General features: G+C 36.7%; 1 protein-coding gene across 1 annotated transcript in view; it reads left to right on the top strand.

Annotated features, from left to right (window-relative positions):
- ADGRV1 (adhesion G protein-coupled receptor V1) overlaps positions 1 to 23,974 on the top strand; it is a 260,139-nt gene that overhangs the window by 228,686 nt on the left and 7,479 nt on the right. The window contains exon 91 of the mRNA XM_058824411.1: positions 22,667 to 22,858. Within this exon, the coding sequence (XP_058680394.1) occupies positions 22,667 to 22,858 (192 nt within the window). The remainder of the gene's footprint in view (positions 1 to 22,666; positions 22,859 to 23,974) is intronic.

Consider the following 23,974-nt stretch of genomic DNA (forward strand, 5'->3'; position numbering starts at 1 on the left):
TGTTAAAATACTTTTAAAATTACATCTCAGAAATATTTTTTTAAATTGAGAAAAAAATATACTTTATTCCCCCAGAAATATATTTTTTATTTTTCTGTATATATTGTTGTTTAATTATTTTATATATATATATTGACATATAAATATGTACTTCTGTTCTGCTTCACCAGTGGATGTGGTCTCTTTTGGCATCTTGCCTTAATGATTATTACTAATATCTGGGAAATAACTGCATATTTCAACAGGCCGGAAGAAGTTAATACAGCATCTTTATTCACATTATGTCAATACTGATCTTCCGCATCAGGAAAAGAAACCTTTTACTTTTTTTCTTTCTAGCCCAAGAGAATCAGGAAAACCTGAAATATATAATAATTATTTTCCTTATTCAAAGGGGGTAAAAACATTTCAAATGCATAGTCTCTTCCTGCTTATTATTTTAAACTAAAACATGCATGGCTGGAGCTCCAACTCAAACAATAGTAAACAAAAACTTTATTTCAACTATGAGTAGCTTAATAACTTATACTCCATGCATTACAAGTGGATTTTTATCCTTTGTTGGATTTTTGTACTGTAAAATGTAATAGAACAGTATCCATTACATTTTATAACTATTTACTAACTGCTTTTTTAAGTATAAAGCTACCATATACTTAAAAGGAAAACAGTTTTTTGTGCTGCATACCCTGGGAGAAGTTAAAAAAATAGAGTAGCTCTTTCACAGTACTACAGGTTTTAAATTTGTTTGTTTTAGTAGATGATTGTATTCAGTGCTTTGTAAATCTCCATAATAAAAGAAGCTTTAAAAATATTTCCTGGAATGCCCCCACACTTTAAATAACCATCCCATATGGACCATTCTATTCTTTTAAAGTTAAGATTTATCTAGTCAAGAAATGGAAAAACTGATGTGTGATTCAAATGATCAGACATACAGCATGAAATGAAAAGCAGGGAAGGAACAAGGTGAAAAGTCTGTAAATCTATTCATCAAATAATCAGATACAACTAACTAACTCAGAAAATATCAGTATGCAAAGTCTTTGTGTAGAACAAAATTATGTATTACCAATACTGAATAAGGTATTTTTTTAATACTGAATAAGGTATTTTTTATTACTGAAGGTTTGGCCATAGGCAGGTGCAGCTTCAGAAAGGATTTTTAGACCATGTTCCCACCGCTGAGGGGCTGGTCTTGGGGAGTACACACTTCCTGCTGAGAGTCATTCTGACCCAGAGGCTATGCAGAGCCACGTGTATCCAGCTCATGAACAGTCATGCCCAGTGTCCTTTGAAGATTTAAACTCAGCCAATCTGTCTGTAACTGGGAAAGCAAATGGGTCTTGATAGTGGATAACACATTTTCATAATGATAGCAGTAGAAACTACCTGTCTTTGTCATGCATTCTATTGGCATCTTATTCTCATGTCTTAGTCAGCTGTCAGAATTGATGATTGTTAAAACAAGGCTGTTTTAACAATAAAAGGTGGGTTTACCATTTATTGGTGAGCATTTCTGTTACACAATGAGCCCTGTTTCAGCTGGAAAGCAATTCATTGCTCATTAAGAGTTTTTTCCATGACAGGAAAGAGGAGATGAAATAGTTTACAGGAAGTAGAGGCCTGGTTCCCAGCTGTCGAGGAGTTATGGACTGTGTAAAGCAGCAGAACATGATCCATTAAAATGTGTTGGATATTCAAATGGATTCAACACAGGAGATTGAAAGGACACTGAATATGATCCATTGTGTTTGTTTAGCCCTATGACATGCATTTCCCAGGGAATGCACTTGCTTGAAAAGTCATTCACTCAGTACAAATTGTTTCCAAGAACTTCCTGCAGGAAATGGTTCCTATCAGAGACAAGTTTATAGTAGGAATTATTCTAGTACATGGAGGGGAAAGTAACCATTTCCCTGAAACTTCAGGAGTAAACATGCAAATGGGAGGGCAATAGCTGATTTACAAAATAAAAAGTACATTTAGAAAACCATGAAAGAAAAAGAAGTGTGTTGGGTATTTTGAATTCCTTACAGTATGCACCTAATTGTCCTACCTGGACAGCATCTGTGATGCAGAAACATTCTCTATTGCTCTGGCATGATAAGCCTTGGCTCCTCGTCTTTTCCCTTGTGAAACAGAAAAAATGTTTACCTCTCTTCTTAACTTACTATTGTCATTGTGGATTTATTCACAAGATACATGTTTATCTGGGGTCAGGAGTGAAAGAATAAGCTGCTGTCTTGAATACACCTCTCAAATATTTGGAATTTCACAAGCTCTTTTGCATGCACTATACCCATCTAAATGATCACCATGTTTTTCCTGCAGTTAGGAGAATATTTATGATTTGTATAGCTGACATCAGCAGAGGCCTATTTGCATTCAGTGGATCTAAAGTTCAGGGCAGTGGTTGGATCTCTTCCTGTTGTTTGCAAAAGGGTCAAAAAGAGACTTCAGGTCCATTCCTAGGCTATTCTCTGCAGCAAATTTTCTTAGTATAATCTAGATATTTCTTTGGCTCTATTTCCAGCACACTGCACTAGGCACCTCCATCCTCTATAACTTAAGAATGTATCTACACTGTAAACTACAAGTAATTAGGTATGCCACAGCTACCCCAGTCATAGTTTCCTTGCAATAAGTCCCAACACTTCCCTCTATTAGCAATAATTTAATTAATTTAATTTTTCAATAAGTAATTTTGAATTGAAACCTTACTCTTATGAAATACTGTGATATTACCCAACAACAGTATAAAACCTCCATTTTTCAGGAATATCAGGGGAAAAAATAAATGACAACTGGTAGGTAATCCATTATTAATGGCAGTATTTAAACAACCCTTTTGTGGTTTTTTTAGATAAGGGTTAAATGTCTGCCTGTTTTATATTTGAGCATACTCAACAACTCATGTCCATGTAATAAGCATCAGTGTTACATGCAAAGTACTTCTTCCCAAGAAATGCTGGAAAAATCTGTAAGAGTTGACTGGTAGTTTTCCAAACTGGGCAAATGGCCTCACTTGCCTAAAGCAATATCTCAGTTTAGAGATAAATTTTGCAAAAAGTTCTAAAAGTCAGCTTATTTTTAGTAGATTGCAATCAGAGAAAATTCAGAAGTTTGGTACAAATACCTGAAAAGCCTTTAACAAGAAACATAGGAATACAGAAAACAAGAGAATGGATGCACATCCAAACCTGACATTGACTGGAGAAGATGAGATTAACCAAACTTCATTAATTAAACAAATTAATTAAGATAATTAAAATAACTGTGGCAAGCCAGAATGGGAGGAAATGTTAGCTTGAGTAGAAAGGGAGATAAGATATCAAAGAAAACTAGTATGTTGGGGAGGGGAAAAAAAAAACAACAAAAAACCCTGAAATATTATAAAGAAACAATAGAAAATATACTAAGAGAAATCAAGATGACACAATTTTAGAAGGAGAAATAAAGTTTAAAAATACCACATATTGTGATAGTAAAAAGTGAGTAAAGATAAACTGTTCTGTAAGTTGCTGAATTATATTATGCAGGAAAGCAAAAGTACACAGTTTATAAAGCCCATGCCAGTACCAGTCACAAATGAAATATGTATTTTTTCCTAGAACATACTATTCAACTCTGGGATGTAGCCTGGGAACACAGAGAGGGCCACCACTATAAATAGGCTCACTTCCTGTGTGCTATGACGTGTTCTGAAAGCTTCTGCTGTGATGAGTCAGAGGTAGACTAGAAGATCCCATGCAGTGGTTCAGATTATCAAAGCCACACAAAACTAAACAGGACCCACTATTAGGCAGACATGAGATGCTGAATGTAAAAGGCTGCCTACAGATTTTGCAAATGTGATTCTACACTGCAAATTAGCCCAACAAAAGGCACTGAAGCCCTCATAGTAATGCCAAGATGAACCACAATTTATATCAAGGCTGTCAAGAAAAGGACATATTCTTGTTCAAGTAGATACAGTCCAACCAAATCTTCTGTCAGCTAAGTGCACAAACCAAACACAGTTAAACACAGGGCAAGCAATTCAAATAGTACCTAGACACAAAATACACATTCAAAGCAATTCACATCTGCATTTTGACATCTGTTCAATAAAGCTGTTTCTGGTGGCTTGGATTCTTAGCTGGAAGGAAAGACAATAGTATACTCAGAGCCATTCACTTAACCTTGAAAGTTGTTCACTACGTGAAATTTTTTAAAGTAAAAATAACTACAGTAAAGTAAGTAAAGAAAGCATGTCACTTTTGAGCCTTCACGCTTTTTGACATCAGCTAAACTTCTTGGTTGTAGTCTTGATTTGACAGTAACATTGGTAGTATGCATTATAGTAGCTGTGTAAGCACAAGCTGTCCACGAGGCTTGATTACACTGTGAATCAAGAGAATGCAACAATTTTATATCCCTTTTTCTATGTTTGCAACTTCTTTCTTTAAAAAGAGTCCTCTCTGTTCCTAGTTACCACCTGAAATGTACTTTAACACGTTATTTCTGTAATTACTTATGAAATTATAGTTAAAGATTTGATTTAGCTATTCAAGTCCATACATAACTGACCCAAAATCAATCTATAGCTGAAGACAAAACAAAGAAAAACTCTGCAGTGTCAAGTAAAAATAGAAAGCATTGTTAGGATAGAACTGAAATACATGAGAAATTGATGTCAGAAGAGTAGTTTGTGTTTAGAGTTGTGTTTATAATATGTTTAAATAATAAGCAGTGAAAAAGTGTACTGAAGTGGGCTTTGATTTACTGGATTTTCAACTAATCACATAAAAAAGCATTTAGACTTTTAAGTGACACTCTTGAAATAGAAAAATGTGCCTATAATATATTTTTACTGTAATTAAATAACATTTTAAATCTTCCAGCATCTATGAATTTCCTTCATTCTTTCTTGAAGAATTTTACATTAATATATTTTAGGAAAAATCTCTTAACACCAATTTTTTTGCAACAGAAGGTGAAAAAGCATTTTTAGCCATTCTCCTTAGGAGGTGTTAGTAATGGCCAGAATTATGTAGCACATAACAAGTAAGAAATGCAGCTGTAATTGCTGCAATGGGTGGAAGTATATCTGCTAAAAAGGGCTTGGGATCAGGTCTGTTCTTTTACTTTTCCACCTCTGTTGATATGAGTCGATGTTTCTTACTGTGAAGTATAAAATAACAGCCCAGTTAGTTGGGCAACTGTAACAAATCACTCATCACTGCAAATGCTTATTTTACAGTGAAGACAGTGTAGCTCTTTAAGTGCTGTTGATAATAACTTTGCTAGCTTAGGAAATAAGGAATCAGAAGTTGTCCAAACCAGGACAAAATTAGCCTAAAAGAAAACCTTCAATGGATTCTTTTTAGAAGTGTTTTCCTCTAAAGAATCACAGAATCGGCTAGGTTGGAAAAACCCTTAAGAGATTGGGTCCAACCCGTGACCCAGCACCACTTTGTCAACTAGACCATGGCACTGAGTGCCAGTCCAGTCTTTTCTTAAATGCCTCTAGGGAAGGTGACTCCACCACTGTCTCAGACACATTTTATGAAGAATCCTTTCTTTAGGATTTTTTATCCTGAGAAGCTGAGAGGCCTCAGGAACAAAATGTAAACAATAGTTATCTGCTGCTGTGGAATGGAACAGGTGCATCTGTGATTGGTCTCATGTAGCTTCTAATTAATGGCCTATCACAGTGAGCTGACTCAGACTCTCTGTCCGAGACACGAGCTTTTGTAATCATTCCTCTCCTTTTCTTTTCTATTCTTAGCTAGCCTTCTGATGACATCCTTTCTTCTATTCTTTTAGTATAGTTTTAATATAATATATATAATAAAATAATAAATCAAGCCTTCTGAAACATGGAGTCAACATTCTCTTCTCTTCCCTCATCCTAAGACCCATGTGAACACCGTCACACACCTCCCTGGGCAGCCCATTCCAATGCCCCATCACTCTTTCTCTGAAGAACTTCTTTCTAATATCCACTCTAAAACTCCACAAGGGTAGTTTAAGACTATGTCCTCTGGTCCTTGTTGGTGGTGTGGACTAAAGATATGGTAAGTGGCCAAAAGAAATGGTGACTCTTAGAAACAGTGGCATGATACGAAAATAGGTTTGGAACACAATGAAGAAAGAATCCTGAAATAAGCCTGGGAGACTTCTATACATCAGCAAAACTTTTTATGCTACAACAATGGTTCAGTTACATTTTGTGTTCTAACTGTGTTTTGATTTTGACAGCTAGAAGCCTGTCATTTCAATAGCAGTTTTATTTATAAGTTTCAATAGTGTCTTCTTTGTAAGATAAGATACCTATAAATAATACCTGGTTTGGATGTATTGATATTATCCTAGCTGTTATCTACAAACCTGGACAAAATAAAAGCAGCAGATCTGTTTAACTCATAGCAGGAATTTAAAGACAGTTTCTCAGCAAAATTGAAGGAGTAAGATTTAAGGAAAAAATATGGTGAAAATAAAATAAGGAAAGTATAAAACATAATAATACTAGATCTTGATACAAACTTTTACTTGAATTTTTCTTGTGAGCATGGCAGAAAAAGTGCTAGTCTAACTGTTCTATAAAGAGATTTAGGTATTATTGTTTATTCAGAAGACTGATGTATCCTATGTAATGGAATGGATGAGTTTTAGTCTGAAGAATGACTTAGTAGGAATTCTGTGCAATCCAATCACACTATGTGGAGAATTATGCACTAAGATACAAGTAGTGAAAGAATTTCTGCTATAAATTGATAAGCTATGTATATATGTATATACATATAAGAAGTAGAAACTGGGATGAGTGTTTCACTTACCTCATGACAAATGCAAATCAGCAGCATAATATAGGTCTGAAAGAAGCAAATGTGATGCTCACTTTGTAAACAAGAGCATTTTAAATGCTATTGTAAAGGGTATTGGTGATGCATTATTTGGGATCCTGTGGACATTTCTAAGACCATTGGTCAAAGAGATGAATTCTGTATATTGTAGCAGTAGGAGAAAAAAAAGCATGAGCAGGAATTTGAAAAACTTATTTCAGAAGCCTGAAAGAATGTCACATGTTATCTGTCATCTACTGCCTGTGTCAATATTGGCCTTGATCCAGTAGCTATATAATCACACTCGTGTCATCTTGCATGCAAAATAGTATACCCTAGTTTTTTAGTGACTTCAGTGTGTTTTCAGAATTTAGTCTAATTAAGAGCAACATTTGAGTTCCAGCATCTCGATTCTGTTCAGAAGGCAGTGTGATAGCACAGGCAAAGGACTGAGCATCTTTCCTACTTGCATCCACTTTGCCTTCTTCTAATAGCAGTGACAGCTGTGGGACAAATGCTTAAACATCTAACCTACTCAGAAACATTGAGTGTGGTGTGACCTTATACCACCGAGTTCTTCAAGATAGTCAGTGTTTCCATCTGTTAACAAAAATTCCATTAATTTAAAGTGTTAATTGCAGTGTTAACTGTTGTAAATCATTTAAAAGTCAGTTTGTGTGTGAGGATGTGAATGTAATGTTATCAGTGAACCACCTTTCCATATAGAATTTTTGTGATGGATTATATTCTCCAAAATGGAACATATGAACAGTTAGATGTGAGGTTTGAATATACCTGTTTAGAAGCAACTCTCTCAGGAAGTTTTGTGATGCATATGAGGACTGCAAATTTGAGTCTGGAAGGAGTTGAGCAACTGTGAAGCAGGAGCTAACCAAAGTTGGATGAAAATTGCTAAATTATGTTTTCTTTATTTTCAGAAAAATGTCAAGTATTGCTCTTTTGCTTTTGCCTTTACAAAGGTCAATTGGATTTTAAAAAGCATCAAATCAGCTTGTACGGACAGCTGATTGTTTATTTAAATCTTCAGATATGTTGTTTTGCTGTTACAACAGAGACATGAAAAGTTTTAGTGACAAAAATCCTCTATTATAAAACTAGGAACCATACTGGAAATTTGCCTTTGTCTTTCTATGTCTTCTCAAAGAAGAGTGATCAAGAGATTGAGTTTGAGAGATTTTATTTTCTGTGTGTGGATGCCTATAACTGTGTAAATAAAGCTCATCATCTACTGGAGACTTGCTAGTGTTTTGATTGTGCTTCAAAAAATATGAAAGAATAAAGCAAGGTGAAAATTGTGACTTATCCTTATATACGTTCAAATACTTATCATAACTGGTGGTAGATTTTGAAATTTTGGTATTTCTTATGCCCCAGAACTCTCTGGGATTAAGATTTTGAGTTCAAGAGAAGAGAAAATTTGCATTGTAATACACAGAGTGATTTCATTCTGAGTAAAGCAGAGCCAGCAGTTCTTGCAGAACCTTTTTCTCATTCCTGACTTCTGAAAGGTAACAGGAAATCAGTGATTCTCGCCATGAAGACTTCTGCTTTCCTTTAGGGCTTAGTTATTTGCACACTAGCTTGTCTCCCCCATTATTAGCCAAGTAGGCCAATGTATGTGACAGAAAATTTTACTTCATAAAAGGAATATGTATTTAGAGATCTGGTTTTAATTCTCTAATTCTCTCTTTTAAATTCTTAATTTCTTTTAGTGAACAGAAAATACTCCCCACCACTGGGTACCTAATTTATCACACTGATGTCCAAAGACTTTTTATGTGGTCAATAAGGAGGGAAATGTGATTCCAAAGGATGCTTCACCAGATATATGTGATGCTCCTGCTTTCACTTAGTATAGCATTTCTGTATTTAGGCTCTGTGATTTCATCCCAAAGACAGACTTTAAACGTCTTTGCCCCTTTCTGCCTGGATTTAAAAAAAAATCTAAACTAGATGTTGTATACATTGAAAACAGAAAGTCTGAAATCACCCATCCCAGTATTTTTTGGGTTAATTTCAGAATCCCTTTTTACTTTCCCCTAAGAAATAGGTAATCTCAGAAGGAGAAACAAATTATTTTCATCTGCATTTCTGCAGGGTCTTTGCTTTGCAGATAAGTACAGTGAAGAAGACCTTCACAAAGCTCCAAGTAAGGCCAGGGAGTCATGATGAGATATTTGGACCACTTGAAGGTTTTTTTAAGAATCACTCTTTAAAGACTTAGTCTAAACTCTAAGAAATAATCTAAAAATGTTCTAACCAAGATCTAGTTGTGTGTGCTAAATTTTGTCTGAAGTTGTTATACTAATCACTTGAAAAACAGTTTAACTGTCCTACTTTCCTTGAAGACACATGAAAACCAACTGAGAAAGTTTCTTTAGAGTAGGTTATGAAACCTTAGAAATATTTAAATTAATTAAAATTTTGATAGTTTTGCAGCAAATATGTTTGTAGTAAACCACATAACTATTTGTTATATTTAGACAAATTTACAGAAATTTGGAAAAATAAATATGGAAAATGAAAACTTCTAAATATAGTATTTTATGTAATATAAATTTTAAGTTCATGTGTGTTAAAGAAATTTCAAAGAACGCATGAATAATAATTTTCTGCTTGTGCAAATCATCACAACAGCATACAATTATATATGAAAAACAGGTATTAATTATTTTTTTTTACAATTATTTTTGTAGTTCACCTGTAGATAGCCATGTCTGTCTGATCAGCCTGTCGATCTTCAGAGATAGGTATTATAATTTTGTTATAGATGGCAGGAATAAAAACTATGGGAAGATAAGTGACTTTTCTGGTCAATGCAACACCTGCAATGTGAAGCAGTCTTAATGGCTCCTACATTTCCCATTTGTTCTTAATTTGTTAAACCACATTACCACCAATCTCTCAGTCTGTATTTCCTCAAGTACTTTATTTTTTGGAATGAATTTCATTTTCTAATTGGAAACCAAAGTTAGCTCTAACAGAACATTAAATTCCTGTAACAGCAGAAAGTAGAAGGAGCTGTGGGATGAATGATTTTCAGGACAATCTAAATAAAGACCCTCTTCCTGGAAATGTCTCTTTTTAGATTACCACCCTCATTTTCATTGACAAAGAGCATTAGCACACACTAAACTATGCCACTTTTCTGACATGGTTTGACTTAGTTTGTAAAAATTATTTGTAATAGACAAAATTAGAGGGAAGAGACCAGTGTTATCATCCTTGCCACAAATTTTACTTCTGGTAATGTAATTTTGTGTTTAATTTTACCTGTAGTTTTGCATGTAGTAATTCATTGTGCATGAACCTTAACCTAATGCAGTGAGTGCCGTTGCAAATAACTGAATGCATATGCTTTAAGGAGTTCTGTATCTGAATTACAGTTACTTAACATATAGGGTTGAAGTTCATCTGAATGTTAAAACTTGCATTTTTGCTGAGTGTTCAGAGAACAATTGTGCTTTGTGCCTAGTTTATCAATATTAAATTACCTTTACATAAACATAGTTATATAGTTTTGTTTATATAGTTATAGATAAATACAGGTAAACACAAATATATATATATTAATATAAACATTTGAAAATATTTTTATGTCTTAGCACAGACACCACAGTAAAAAATCCTCACAAGCTGTTGTAGCTTTGAAACACTCGTAAGGAGAAACATGGACTGACTGTGAGGTGTATGTGGAGAGAGAGGCTGTGATTTTACAGAGAGGCCTTGGAGAAGTTGTCTTGACTGAGTTAAGTAGTGTCATTATGTTACATTATACTGAAGTCTTCTGAGGGACCCTGTATCAAGGACCACCATCCTGGTGTTGGTGGTGAAGAGATTGTGCCCAGTATAGCAGCAGAAAAAGAAAAAAACATGCTCAGGTTCTTACCATTCCCAGCAGCCTCACTGGAATGGAATATTGAACGTCACCCTACAAATTTCTACATTCATTAAATTATATGAATTATTGTAATTATTAAATACATTAAATGACACTGCCACACCAGCCTATGAGAATTCCAGTACTTCCTTATGTCACTGGGTTTTATATAGATTTATGTTTTTTGTGTTTAACATAAAATTGCTTCAAAATCTGCCTGCTTGACAGTTTCCCTCTCTCACTTCAGAATTTCTTACAAACTCCCTCAGGAAATTGTTTTTACAGCTCACCAGACTTTTCATTACTCACTTACCAGCCCATTTCTTCTGCTGACTTCAGTGAGGAGCCAAAAAGCTTCTGCAAACATATGAACATGCAAATTTTGGAGGTGGAAGTCCAATTATGTCAGTATTCCCCATCAGATCTGACTTGTAAGTACCTCCAGGCTTGTCGAGCTCACCTCTGTGTTGGTCCTGCTCAGCAGGCAGAGCCAGTTCTGTCTGGAATCAAATCTGCAGGGAGGAACAAGGTTGGAGTTTTCTCCCAGCTTCAGTTGGTGGAGGGATAATGGCAGAACTGCTAGCTGTCTTGCTGCCGCTGGGAACAAAAAAAGTGCAAAGGCTGACAAAGTCAAAAGTACTAAAGCAAAAAACAAAACAAAACTTGTCAGAGCCATGCACTCTCCTCTTGACCCACGCTACAGCTCTGCAGCTGGTGGCTGTCTGTGTTTGCTCTGCGCTGTACTTTCCATGCAGCCTAGATATCTCTGTCAAACGCTTTGGATGATTTGGCAATGAGAAAGCATGATCCTGCGGAGCAAGCAGGACTGTAGAAAGGTGCTGGAAAAGAATAGATGGTAATCTTCAGCCCTCACACAAAGTGGAAGGCCTCAGAAGGACATATATTATATGCTAAGCAATAGGAAAATAAAAGCTAAAATAAAAATAAACAAGCAAAACAAAAACAAAACAAAAAAATGCTCAGAAACCAAACCAAAAACAAAACAACAAAAACCAGCTGAGAAATGTCTTGCTTTTAAAAACATGTGAAAGTCCACCCTTCAACAGTTCCTACAACTTTTTTCTTTGAAGAAATCCTCCACAGATAGCAGGAATTCATCACAGACCAGGTCAAAATATTTCTGTTAAGTGCTGCAAACATGTCTTAGGTAATTTCTGGCATTAATCCATTGCAGAAAATTTCTAAGAAGCAGAAGGGAGCTTTTCATTTTCCAAGTGCAAGGAGAACCAACAGTTTTGATATATATTCCATGACTTAGACTATCTTTTACTGACTATGAGTAAAGCTACTTTGTGGCAAAGTTCAATGAATGTACCAACACGTAGAAACCAAATGTTCCACTTGCTTATTTTTGAAATATATTTATATATCCTTTGTCATTACATTGGTATGTATTTATATACAATTTTTGTTTTTATTAGTAGAATTAATACATAAATACTTAATACTATGTAAAATATTAAATAATATTCAATTATACTATATATACTTAGTTATCTTATGTCAGCCATTACTCTCCCAAGTGTTGTACTTGTCTCAGAAATGCAGAGGAATCCCTGTTTAGAACCATTGGAATTGCCTCAAATGTTAATTTAATTTGCTTTCTATTTTCTGTAAATTTTCGTTTTTTGTTTTTTTTTACACTTCGTTGGTGTTTTTGTCCGAGACTGTTTAAAAAGTCCTGATGGAAATTTTTGTGGCAATGTTCTTTTCCATTAAAAAAACCAGCTGTAACACACAAATGCAAATTCTAGAAAGCTTTCTAAAAAAAGCCTCAAGACAATGGTTTCTACTAGAAGGCTTGAGAGTGATGGGATTGAGTGCACCCCAAGCAAGTTTGCAGGCAACACCAAGCCGTGTGTTGCAGCTGACATGCTGGAAGGAAGCGATGCCATCCAGAGGGACCTTGACTTGCTTGAGACTGGGTCCATGCAAACCTCACGGAGCTCAACAAAGCAAAGTGCAAGGTCCTACACTTGGGTGGTGGCAATCCCAAACACACCTACAGGCTGGGCAGAGAAGTGAGTGAGAGCAGCCCTGAGGAGAAAGACTTGGTGGGGATGGTTGATGAAAAGTTCAACATGAGCTGGCAGTGTGCGCTCACAGCCCAGCGAGCCAAACGTGCTCTGGGCTGGATCCAAAGGAGTGTGGCCAGCAGGAGGAAGGAGATGATTCTGCCCCTCTGCTCGGCTCTTGTGGGACCCACCTGGAGTGCTGTGTACAGTTCTGGTGTCCCAACAGAAGGAGGATGTGGAACTGTTGGAGCAAGTCCAGAGGAGGGCCAAGAAGTTGATAAGAGGACTGGAGCATCTCTTCTAAGAAGGCAGGTTGAGAAAGTTGAGGCTGTTCAGCCTGGAAAAGAGAAGGTTGTATAGAGACCTCCTAGCAACCTTCCAGCAACTGAGGAGGGCCTACTGGAAAGCTGGAGTGGGACTCTTTATTAGGAACTGTAGTGATAGGACAAGAATAATGGGTACAAACTGAAAAAATTGAGGTTACATATGAGGAAGAGTTTTTTCTCTGTGAGGATGGCAAGGTACAGGAAACAGGTTGCCCAGGGAGACTGTGGGTGCCCCAGCCCTGGTACTGTTCAGGGCCATTTTGGATAAATCCTTGGACAATCTGGTCTAATGAGAGGTGTCCCTGTCCATGGCAGCTGGGGTCAGGACTAGATGATCTTTAAGACATATTCCAAACCCTTAGCATTGTGTGATTCTGTGATCAAATCCCTATTTAGTAATGAGTCTGTTTTTTATTTTACTTTGAGTAGCACTCCCTGTGAAAAGAGATCTGAAGTGTTCTCTTGAGGTACATTTTATTCTCTCCTTGCACAGACTGGGGGCTTATTTTCTCAAGAAAAAAAGTGAGTGATTTCCATGACAGAGCCAAATGATACCTCTGCCTTCTCTTGTTCACCTAGTTGGCAGATATGGAAGGACATCTAGTCCTTGTCCTCATTTTTGCCCACATTTCCCTTTTCTTGAGGAGCATACCTAACCTAAACAGTTTTATCTTCCTGCTTTATAAAACTTGTCGTCTGCCATCGTTGAATCTGTGGAAAGATAGTAAGTATCTATAGGATTTTTTCACTAAAATCAAGGGAAGAAGGAAGTATAAATTGCTGACAGTTCACATGACTATCACTTAACAGCAAAGCCTGCTATACAAGAACTGTAGTTCTGAGAAAGTCAGTTGTCTGGCAAAATTGCTTCTTGAAATAACTTACACATCTGTTATTCTGGTTGTAAAAATAATAAAAAATTAATTTTAAGATATTTGCTGGGGTCAGTTTCAACTAAGGGATGGTTGAACATGGCGAGACCTTGTTTGGTTCCCTACAGCCTTGCATGTCTGTAGCTCTTTTACTGGCTGCAGATTCACTGAAGGGTTTTCCAAATGGTCAGAGAATGCTGGAGTACCCCAACACACTTATTCACATCAGTCTTGCCCTAAAACATTCAAGCAGAAGATATGACAAATAATTACTCCAGTTATCTACAACCCTTCAGTTGCATCCAAGACAGAATTTTTTTAAGGTTTCTTGCATTTATGACTTCTGAAGTTGCAGAGTTCTTGTTATACAGCTTTTTATGGCACTTCACTGAAATACTCCTAAATAGACAGTTTATCCAGTTTGTCAGTCAGAGTAACAAGAATCAAAGAGACAATGGTAGGCATGAGAGAGATTACAACACTGAAAAAATTCCTTAAAGGGGAAAAATGTTGTTATAACAATAACTTCTAGCTTAACTCTGAGATTTTCTCTAATGCCATAAACACAAAGTTAGCCTCTGTCTTTTGACTCTTCCAGTCACGAAAACCTACTTTCTATTCCCTGTTTCTTTTATTCCTTTATATCAGTCATTAATACACATAAAGAGAAATTGCTGCTTTAACAAAAAATAACAATAAAAATAATAATGTGGTGCAGGAATAGTTCTTTTTTTGGCTGTGCACTGTGATGCTGGTATGTCTGGTCTTTGAATGTAGTTTTTGCAATTGCTATCTTCTTGTTTGAGTTTTCAACTTGCTTTCAGATATAACTAGAGAATCAACTGTTGTGAGACTGTTAGGGAATCTCTTGAATTAGAACCAGATGTTGGAAAGGCTTTTTTATCCAACTTTTCTTCTCTGGGAAAGCAAGAAAAGCAGTAGTATGCTTAGATTGGAAGGTATGGTCTAAAATGTGGGTTTGGTTATAAATGTTTACCATGGAAAGCAAGTATGAGAGTAAGTATTTGAAAAATTTTACTAAGTTTATGTGAAAACGTATGACTTCTAATATTTCTAGGAGTTGAAAATGTGTGAGCATAACCTTACTGTGTTTGGTCTTCTGTTCTTTTTTGTGTTTGGTTTATCAGTGACAAATAGTCTGGTTTCGTTGGTATGTGATCTGACCACTTTTTGGTACCAGAGAGGTCTTCTTCATAGGATAAAGCACAAGAAGAACCTAACGCAAAGAGGACCTCAAAGGATATTTTCTCCAGTTTCTGTTGCCTGTGCAGGAAAGAAAAATGAATAAAAGCAGAGGGTGAAAAAATTCACAGGCTAAGAACTGGGGCAGAGATGGGGAGCAATGGGGTGCCAGTTTGCTTTGTTTGCTCTTATGTGTTCTTAACCTTCTGCCACCATTTGTGATTGCTGAGATTTGATGACTCTCACAGAGTCTTACTGACTCTCTATAAGGAGTGGCTGGAGCCAGAGCTGTGGGGGAAATTGCAAGCTGCTTCTAAGTGCTGTCTCTCTCATGTTCTCCCTACACCTCTCCCAAGTTCCTGCCTTCAGTGTTCAACTCAGTCATTCTTTCTCTGTTAAGCTTGAAATACCAAAATAGGGCTTTCTTTGTATTTCCAGGATGACTGCATTGGAAGGAAGGGACAGAATCTTATTCTATCTCAATCTACACAGTTTGCAAGTTTGGCTAATCATCTGTATTTTCAGTGCATTTTCAAGCTTAACACCCCTCTTTTAATGCTGAATCTGTGCTCTTGAAACAAATAACAACAACTAACCAAAAAAGTCACAAAATTGCAACCAAAAAACCCTAAAAAAAAACTGGAATAAAAACCCCCAAGACCTTTTCCACTATTTACAGTGCTGAAATCAGAGGTAAAAATGGTAGTTGTGTAGGAGTAGTTACAAGTGTGCTGAGAGCTATGCAAAATATTTATAGTGAATACTGAATATCCAAGCAAATCTGGTTTTTAAACATGTGCCAAAGTGTGTGAACCTGTCAGGTAAGACTTAGCCAAGTTTAGACTAAATCTGAGATGAGTGCAGTTTGCCAGAAAGGAATTTATGATTTTGGCTTTGAGCAAGAGTTGCAAGATTCAGCATGGTGTTGGCATAGCTGGCTCTGCATAAAGAGAAACTTGGCAGTGTACACTAAAGTTTCAGATGAGACATTAATATTAGGAAAACTTGTTTAAAATGCTGAAAGCACAATATTTTTTTTCATTATTACAGAATATACCTGTAACATATTTATCTGTGGAATTTACCAAAAACTGAAAGCACTCAAAATAAGTGTATCTCAGTGCAGACCTGTAAATGCACTTTCAGTTTAATGATAGATACATGAATTATTACTTTTCTTCATTGCATTTTTTAAGATGGCTTCTGCTCCTCTGTGTGTGTGTGTGTGTGTCTCTGTGTGTGTGTGTGTGTGTGTGTGTGTGTCTGTGTCTGTGTGTGTGTGTGTGGTGGCTGGTTCACCAGGTGATACCTACTGACATGGTATGGGTTTTGCGTTCCTAAACTACATTTATTTATCCTTGATTACATTTCTTATTGAGTTTTTGCTTTTGATGTTAATTTTTAGGTCTTCAGCTGTAACTGACACTAATCTTGTTGTACAGAGCAAAATAGGGTGTAAATGCCTCAGGAACCAAAGTGCAGATAAGCAGTAAATGTTCACAGTTGAAACTGTGATAAGATAAATTGCAGGATTGATAAGAGTTACAATTGTTTCATCAAAACTGACGCTTAACGGCAAATAAACATTCTAACAGTTGATACACAGCAGGTCCAAAGTCTACTTACTAAATGCAATCATCAGCTGATGGGGCTGCACTGCTACAGGCAGTTTTACAGCAATCACTTTGCTAAGAAACAGAACCACATATAAACAAGGGGTCTTTGATTTATATTTCAAAGGTTATTATTTCTGAAGAGCCAGGAGTGGGAGAGGTTAAGTGATGGCTGCAGATTAGTATCATATGACTAAGATGATACTTCAGTCTTAATAACAACAATAAAAGATCCTCAATTTGCTTTCAAAATAAAATGTGATTGAAGAAAATAATGGCAAAATAAAAAGTACATTGAAAACTGCATAGAAAAATGCCATGCATGCAATTTATTATAATGATCTCTAAAAGAAAAAGGAAGGAAGGGAAGCAGGAAAGGAAGGAAAGTTTTCCTTGCAGAAATAAATAGATAAATATATGTTTTGTGTTTGCCATTTGGCTCACATTAATAATACTACTGCATGTAAGATTCAGTTCCATAACTAATCAAAAATTACTAGGAAAGATGATATTATCAAATTTATATCATGCTTTGCACAATGGCACTGATTATGATTTCTTGAATATGATTCCTTTAATTTTGTGAGTAATTTCTTGCTTTGCAGAGACTAGCTTTTGAACTTAGTGAAACATGCAATTTATTTATATTAATCAGACTGATAATTTTCCCAAAAGAGGTAGGCACTTGTTATGTAAATCAGGGTTAATCCACAGCAGTCTTTGACCAGCCAGTGATGGAAAACAACATAAAGAACTTCCCATAAATTAATGAAAACCCTAGGGAAGTTCACAAGGAATCAACCAAGGCGCTGAATAGCACACCACCAGAAGTAGCAGCAGCACCCCTGACCATTGACAGCCAACCAAGAAGAACAGTGTGATCACTAAATTAACAAGGAAAGGACTTCCTAGGACTGGTTGGCAACAGTAAATTCACACAGTCCAGACAGAGAATGAAATTAAATCTCACCTGATAAAATTAAAAATCTGAAGTAAGACTAACCAAAGCCTAAACTATCATACAGTAATGACAAAGAGCAGATCCAACTATGGACAATTCTTCTGTTGTCCAAGATACATTTGTGTTCTTTATGGGGGTGTTTTTGGCACCTGGCATGAATAAAGGTGCAAGTGTAAAAATAATAGTGTATTTTTTAGACACTCTGTTTTAAGGATCAGAGTGAGCCATTTCTGGTAACTGAAATTTTTGGTCTGACCAAGAGGTCAGCTTTGCTTAGAAGCCTTAATTTTGCTTTAAGTATTCTCCTTTAGAAAAGCAACTTTTAGTTATACAGTCATGTGATGATAGTTAACAACCAAAATTTTCCAAATTAAATTAAATTTAAATTTAATTAATTAAAATAAATTTAAATTAATTTTTTTAGTGCTGAAGCAGGTTGAGAAATGGCTAAAATGGAGTGATGAAATCACTTTTTGTTCACAAAAGTCTTCTTAAGATACTTTATATATAGAAATACCATTCCTCTAAAACAGATGATCATATCTGAATTAACTTCTCTGTTGAAAACAGGTGTTTTCGGGGTAGGGTATCTCAGACATGGTTAAAATACTTGTGGGAGATATATACTGTATATTAGCTTCAAAAATAAGTCTAATACTTTGGTGTGTTTGTGTTTATCAGAACAATAATAAAATCATGTGATGCAGTAAGCATCTTGGTTTTCTCTCTGTATGTAAAAAGGAGATGATGAAAAGATTTGTTGATTACCTACAATCTCTTTTATCCTTACTCATTATTAGTAACTAGTTAGCTCAGTTTTCTAATTTAGATGTACTGTAGTGTCATATCAGTAATTTGGGCACACAGAGTTAGAGGCCAGAGAGAAACTCAGAGTCTTCAGTGTGCAGTGAAGGTTTCCTGTGGATCAGTCCTCCAGTCCTTATGGGATCTCGTGAGGTGTAAAACGAGTGAATGTATTCTGTCCTTAATTAGCTAGTTTGCTGCAACTGCTCCTCAAAATAAATAAATCAATCTGTTGTATAGGAAAACTCACCTCACACAAATGCATGAACCCTCTCACCAATTATATTGTGTACAGATATAACAGAAAAGACTCCCTTCTTCTTCTATGGAGTAATTTCCACAGTCTTTTTGGGCAGGTTGCTCCAGTGCTTAGTTACCCCTACATTAAATATGTTTTCCTCATATCCAGTTGGAACCTTCCCTGTTTCAACTTAAGACCACTCTCTCTCCCTCTGTCACTTCCCACTGCCTTCTCCATGACTGTCTCTTGTAAGGTGAGCTACTGGCATTACCTGGAGCAGCACTGAGGCTGCTCCCACCTCACTGAACAAAACTGTCCCATCAAACTTTTCCATGTGAGCTTTCTTTCACACAGTTGTACCCGTGTGTATATGGATATTTTTTTCCCTGTCATAACACTACAAAAGAGTTTATGAGCCAGACCAGCTTGCTGAGATGAAATTATAAGAGTTTAATTGTCTTCCATGAGCCAATATCAGTAAAATAACCAGCAGTCTTTGCAGACAGTCTCTTGCAGGCTTTTTTCATATAAGCACCATGTTTGAGAACTATAAGTTGCCTGTTTGTGCTCCCTCCTTTGGACAGTCTAATTGTCTGCTTGGAGCATTTCCCACCTTTCTCCATAGGAAATTCGTTACTACACCTTTTTCTCTGATGTTTTACTGTGGCATTTTACTAACACTACTATCATAATTTAACCATAAATGAAATAGGGTTAAATGTTTTCTAAGTAGTCCTGGGGGCCCAATGCACAGAATTTATGTAGAATCACTATTAACCCTCTGGAGTCCTAGTTCTTGAGCTTATTTGTTCACTGTGCTTCCATAGGGCCCCAGTCAAACTCAGATTATTAGTCAGTCATTGTAATCTGGGACCCAAGAGATTTTCCTGGCCCCCTGGCACATGCTTATGAGTTGAGGAGCATGGCTCCCAATATATATGCAACAGCAGAGGTTGCTGGTACTAGGCTGAGATTTTGGGGACTGGGTTTAGCTTAGGTTTTTTTAATGAAAACTTCTAATAAAAAATTAATATTTCCCATACATTTAACAGAAATATTATTGCCTGTTTTAATTAATATCCTCACCTTAAGCAACCTCTTTTCAATCCTAATGGAGGGTGTAGGTTCCCAGCAGGCTTGCCAGCAGAAATAAACTATTGTCTTCATTTCATTCTTAGTCCAGGCACCGAGGACAAGGTTTGTAAGTCTCTAAAAAAGTACATCCAAGCTGGCTAGAGTTGTTTATATGAAAACACAGAAAACATATATTACAATGCCAACAACCTTATTTTCATGGCAATTTATGACTGTTTTTACAGTGTTTTAAAGGTTGAAAAGAAAAGAAACACGAGTCACAAGAATGATGAAAGATCATTCAATTCTCAGACTGGTGCTTTTGAAAAAACCCCCTGAAACTGAAAGCTGTGGTTGTGCTGACAACAACCTAAGTATCTGCACGCTGTCCATGCTCTTTCAGAGTACACACCTTGGTAGCTGCTGGCTTGAAAAGAAACAGAAATTCATACTGCATGACATCATATGTATGGTCTTTGGAACTCAATGTAACCTGGGCAGGACCATTTGACTTGTTTCAGCTTCCTAACTACCTTCCTGGGGGTTTTTAACAGGGACACAGGACTGTCAGAATATGACCACAAAACCCTTTTGGTGCTTCAAACAAAACTACAGTGATGGTACAAAGAAATTCACATCTACAGAGCATTATCTTCTGGAGATTCTAGATTTAGAGGGGAATATAGGTGAAAGAAAGATCCATCCTTTGTCCAGCCAAGGAATTCTCTTTCCAGCAAGAATTCCTGTCTAAATGTATTGTCTGCATAGGAGTATTGGGTTTCATTAGGTATGAACTTCTGTTGGTAAGACATTGCTCTAACAACTTGCAAGACAGGAGAAGTAAAACACAGGTTTTGGTTCTGCTATCTGTCTCAGCCTTTGACTTTTCCTGTTCTTAGGCATTAAAATAACCTCCCTGTGTGTCCAAGTGACTATTAGGGAAGGACCCAGAGGAGTTGTCTCATCATCAGAGAATTACATCAGGAGACAGACCAAGTTAAGGAGATAATTGTGACACTTTATTCTATGAGTGTTTGTTTTAGAAAATTGAGTGTCCACACTTGAAACTACTTGAGGAGAGTGACTTGTCGTGGACCTTGTATATCAATGCCTTGTGTCCCTGCAATTTCAAAAGACAGGTGTGCTACATCATCAGCTATTGAGTTTTCTTGAAAAGTACAAAACTACTTGAAATGTGTGTGCAGCTTTTGTGGCTAGGCCCTCAGAGACTGAACTGCCAGAGGCTACTCTGAATTTTGTATTGTCACTATAATCTGTTCTTCTTGGGGGTTTTATCCTTTTCATATCCATAACAACTTAAATTAAAATAAATCCATTTACTGGCCCCATTATGTTTGAAGTATATCAGAGTCCTTGAACTTGTTTATAGAATGAAAGGATATTTTAGTTCCTTTTTACCATCTCAAACATGTTTACATCTATTTTATAGAATGTATTTACTTATGTGTATCACAAAGAAATTTCCTCTCAGTGAACTGCTCTGACTTGTCATGACAAATAAACAATAATCTGGAAAAGCAGGAACATGTTTTCTCAAAATAGCTTTTTAGTGGTTTTAGCACTTTTATTTGGTAGTTTTCTGTTAAAAAAATCTCATAAGCAGAGCTGTATGGTTTTATAGCAGCTGTGTGAGAGTATCTCCAGTGTTTAACCAGCTGAGATTGAAATCCTGTTGAATCCCATTAGCTTTTCTTATGTGTCACTTGGGACCAGATGATTCTGTCATATCATTTTCGCAATAGAAATTATCAGTCCATGTATCATGAGGTGCTGTTGGGTATTTGCAGTCTCTTCTTTTTTCAAGTATTTTCAAAATTCCTTTTGTTAGGAATTCACAAATATAATTAGATGAAACTCCTTACTATTTGTAAACCCAGTTCGTACTTCCATGCCAGTGGATACCTTTAAAATGAATTGTTCTGCTTAGTACAATTAGCTTCAGGGTTCTGGAGAACAATGGGAATAAAAAAAACATTGCAAATGTAATTGTATTGCAGCTATTGGTAAGAATGCAGAAGACTTCCTTCTGTACTATTTTGGTAACCCCTTCTTTAGTAATTATTTAACAGGTTGATTTATCAGTTGGAGTGGATTATTTTCCCTCAGTATTAGTGCAACTTAAAAATTAAAGTAAGTCAGATTTCTTATTGAGAAATTCAGTTACTGGATTTCTTTATAAACATAAGACATGGTTATATTATTTGTCTTGTCCCAGACTAAAGGTCAAAATTAACAGGTTTTAAAGAAGAACTGCAGATGCATACAGCAGAGCCTTTGATTGTAATCAGGAATGAAATCAGTGCTGAATTACTGCATATCACACAACATCTAATTTGTAGTTATGTTATCTGTGACAGCAGCAGTGCAGTTTGCATGAGGTAAAGATTGCAAAAAACTAGCAAGTCAGTAAGAAAATGAAGAATTGTGGCTAAGGAACAGCAGCCAAATACTATTATAAGGGAGGCCTTTAACCTCATTTTCACTCTTATGATAACTGTGAAACTCAAGTTGGTTTTGTTGGTTTTGGGGTCGTAGCTTTCCTTTGCAACTCTGTAGGTTCAACTAAATAATAATTTTAAAATACTTGTGTGTGTGTGTGTGTGTGTATGTGTGTGTGTGTGTGCGTGCTTGTGTGTTTTTAGCTGAGGAACTCAGGATTTGAACTTACTTGTAACTTTTAGATCTCTGATGGACAGTGATTTCATCCACTAGTTTGCACAGAAAGCTCTGAACCAAGCTACCTGCATTTCACAGCCTGCTTTTCTCTTTCAATCTCTGTTTAAGGGTCTTTATGTCTTTGTGGTGTATTTTATCCTGCACAACCAACTTTGCTGTCCTGTGAAAGCAAGTTACACTGTTGACATGAATGGGCATGCAACTCCAGGATCAGCATTTTTCACACATGGCAGTGGTCTGCCAGCTGCAGGAGGAGAGATCAGCAAGTCCACACAGAACCTCATCAGTGCCATGGAAGAGGTAAGAGTGCTCTGTAGTTCTCTGTAGCCATTAACTTGTTTAGAGATTTCAGCATTAGTTCTGAAGTGTAACACATGGGAATAAGATGCTAAATGTTACCGGTCTGACAGGGGGGAGCTTTTTCTTTCGTTTATTTTAATAACAAAAATAGGTATCTTTATCCATGTTATTCTTGGAACTAACTGTGCCCTGATAACATCCCACGTAGAGAATTTCTTCTTTCACACTTGAGTCTTCAGATTATTATGGAGATTGATTAAAGTGTCAAAAGGAGGTCATGAGAAATGAAAATATCAGGTTAATTCTTTCAGCTTACTATAGGTTTTAGATGGGCTTTATGCAGTTAATTTCTCAGAGTTATGATGATCAAAACTTCTGGAAGTTGCAATAAAGTTAGAATAAAATGGAATGGAATGGAATGGGGAAAGGAAGTGAATGGAAATGGGAAAAGGGAAAAGGGGGAAAAAAGGGGAAAGGGAAAATAAAAGGGAAAACGGAAGGGAAGACGTAGTCGGTTTACCCTGCCTGGATGCCAGGCACCATCTGAAGTGGAGATGATATAGATATGTACTTAGCAATATTAATTTATCTATTGCTAACAAAATCAGAGCAACATAATGAAAAAAAAAAAACAAAAACAAAACAACCAACCTTAATAACCTTCCCCCCTTCAGCAAGCCTCCTTCTTTCCCAGGTCTCCTTCCTCCCTCAGCAGCACAGGGAGACAAGGAATGTGGGTTATGGTCAGTTGATCATCCGTAGCTTCTGCAGCTCCTCAGCGAGAGGAGTCCTTCCTGTGCTTGAACATGGGGTCCCTGGCACAGAGGAGAGCTCTCCATGAACTCACCCAGTGGGAGTCCATCCCGCAGGCAAGAGTCCCCCCCAGATGGCTGCAGCATGGCTCTTTCTTCCAAGGGGCGTAGTCCTTCATGGACAGGCTGCAGCGTGGTCTCTGAACACCTCTCACAGTCTCCTCTCAGGCACCCCCTGCTCTGGCATGGGACTGCTTCATGGGTTGCAAGGACACAGCTGCTTCCTCATGTTCTGCACCACAGGCTGCAAGGGAGTCCCAGCTCTTGCATCTAGAGCCTTCTCCCTCTCCTTCTCCACTGACTC

This window comes from Ammospiza caudacuta, chromosome Z, assembly GCF_027887145.1.
Source record: "Ammospiza caudacuta isolate bAmmCau1 chromosome Z, bAmmCau1.pri, whole genome shotgun sequence".
Lineage (NCBI taxonomy): Eukaryota > Metazoa > Chordata > Aves > Passeriformes > Passerellidae > Ammospiza > Ammospiza caudacuta.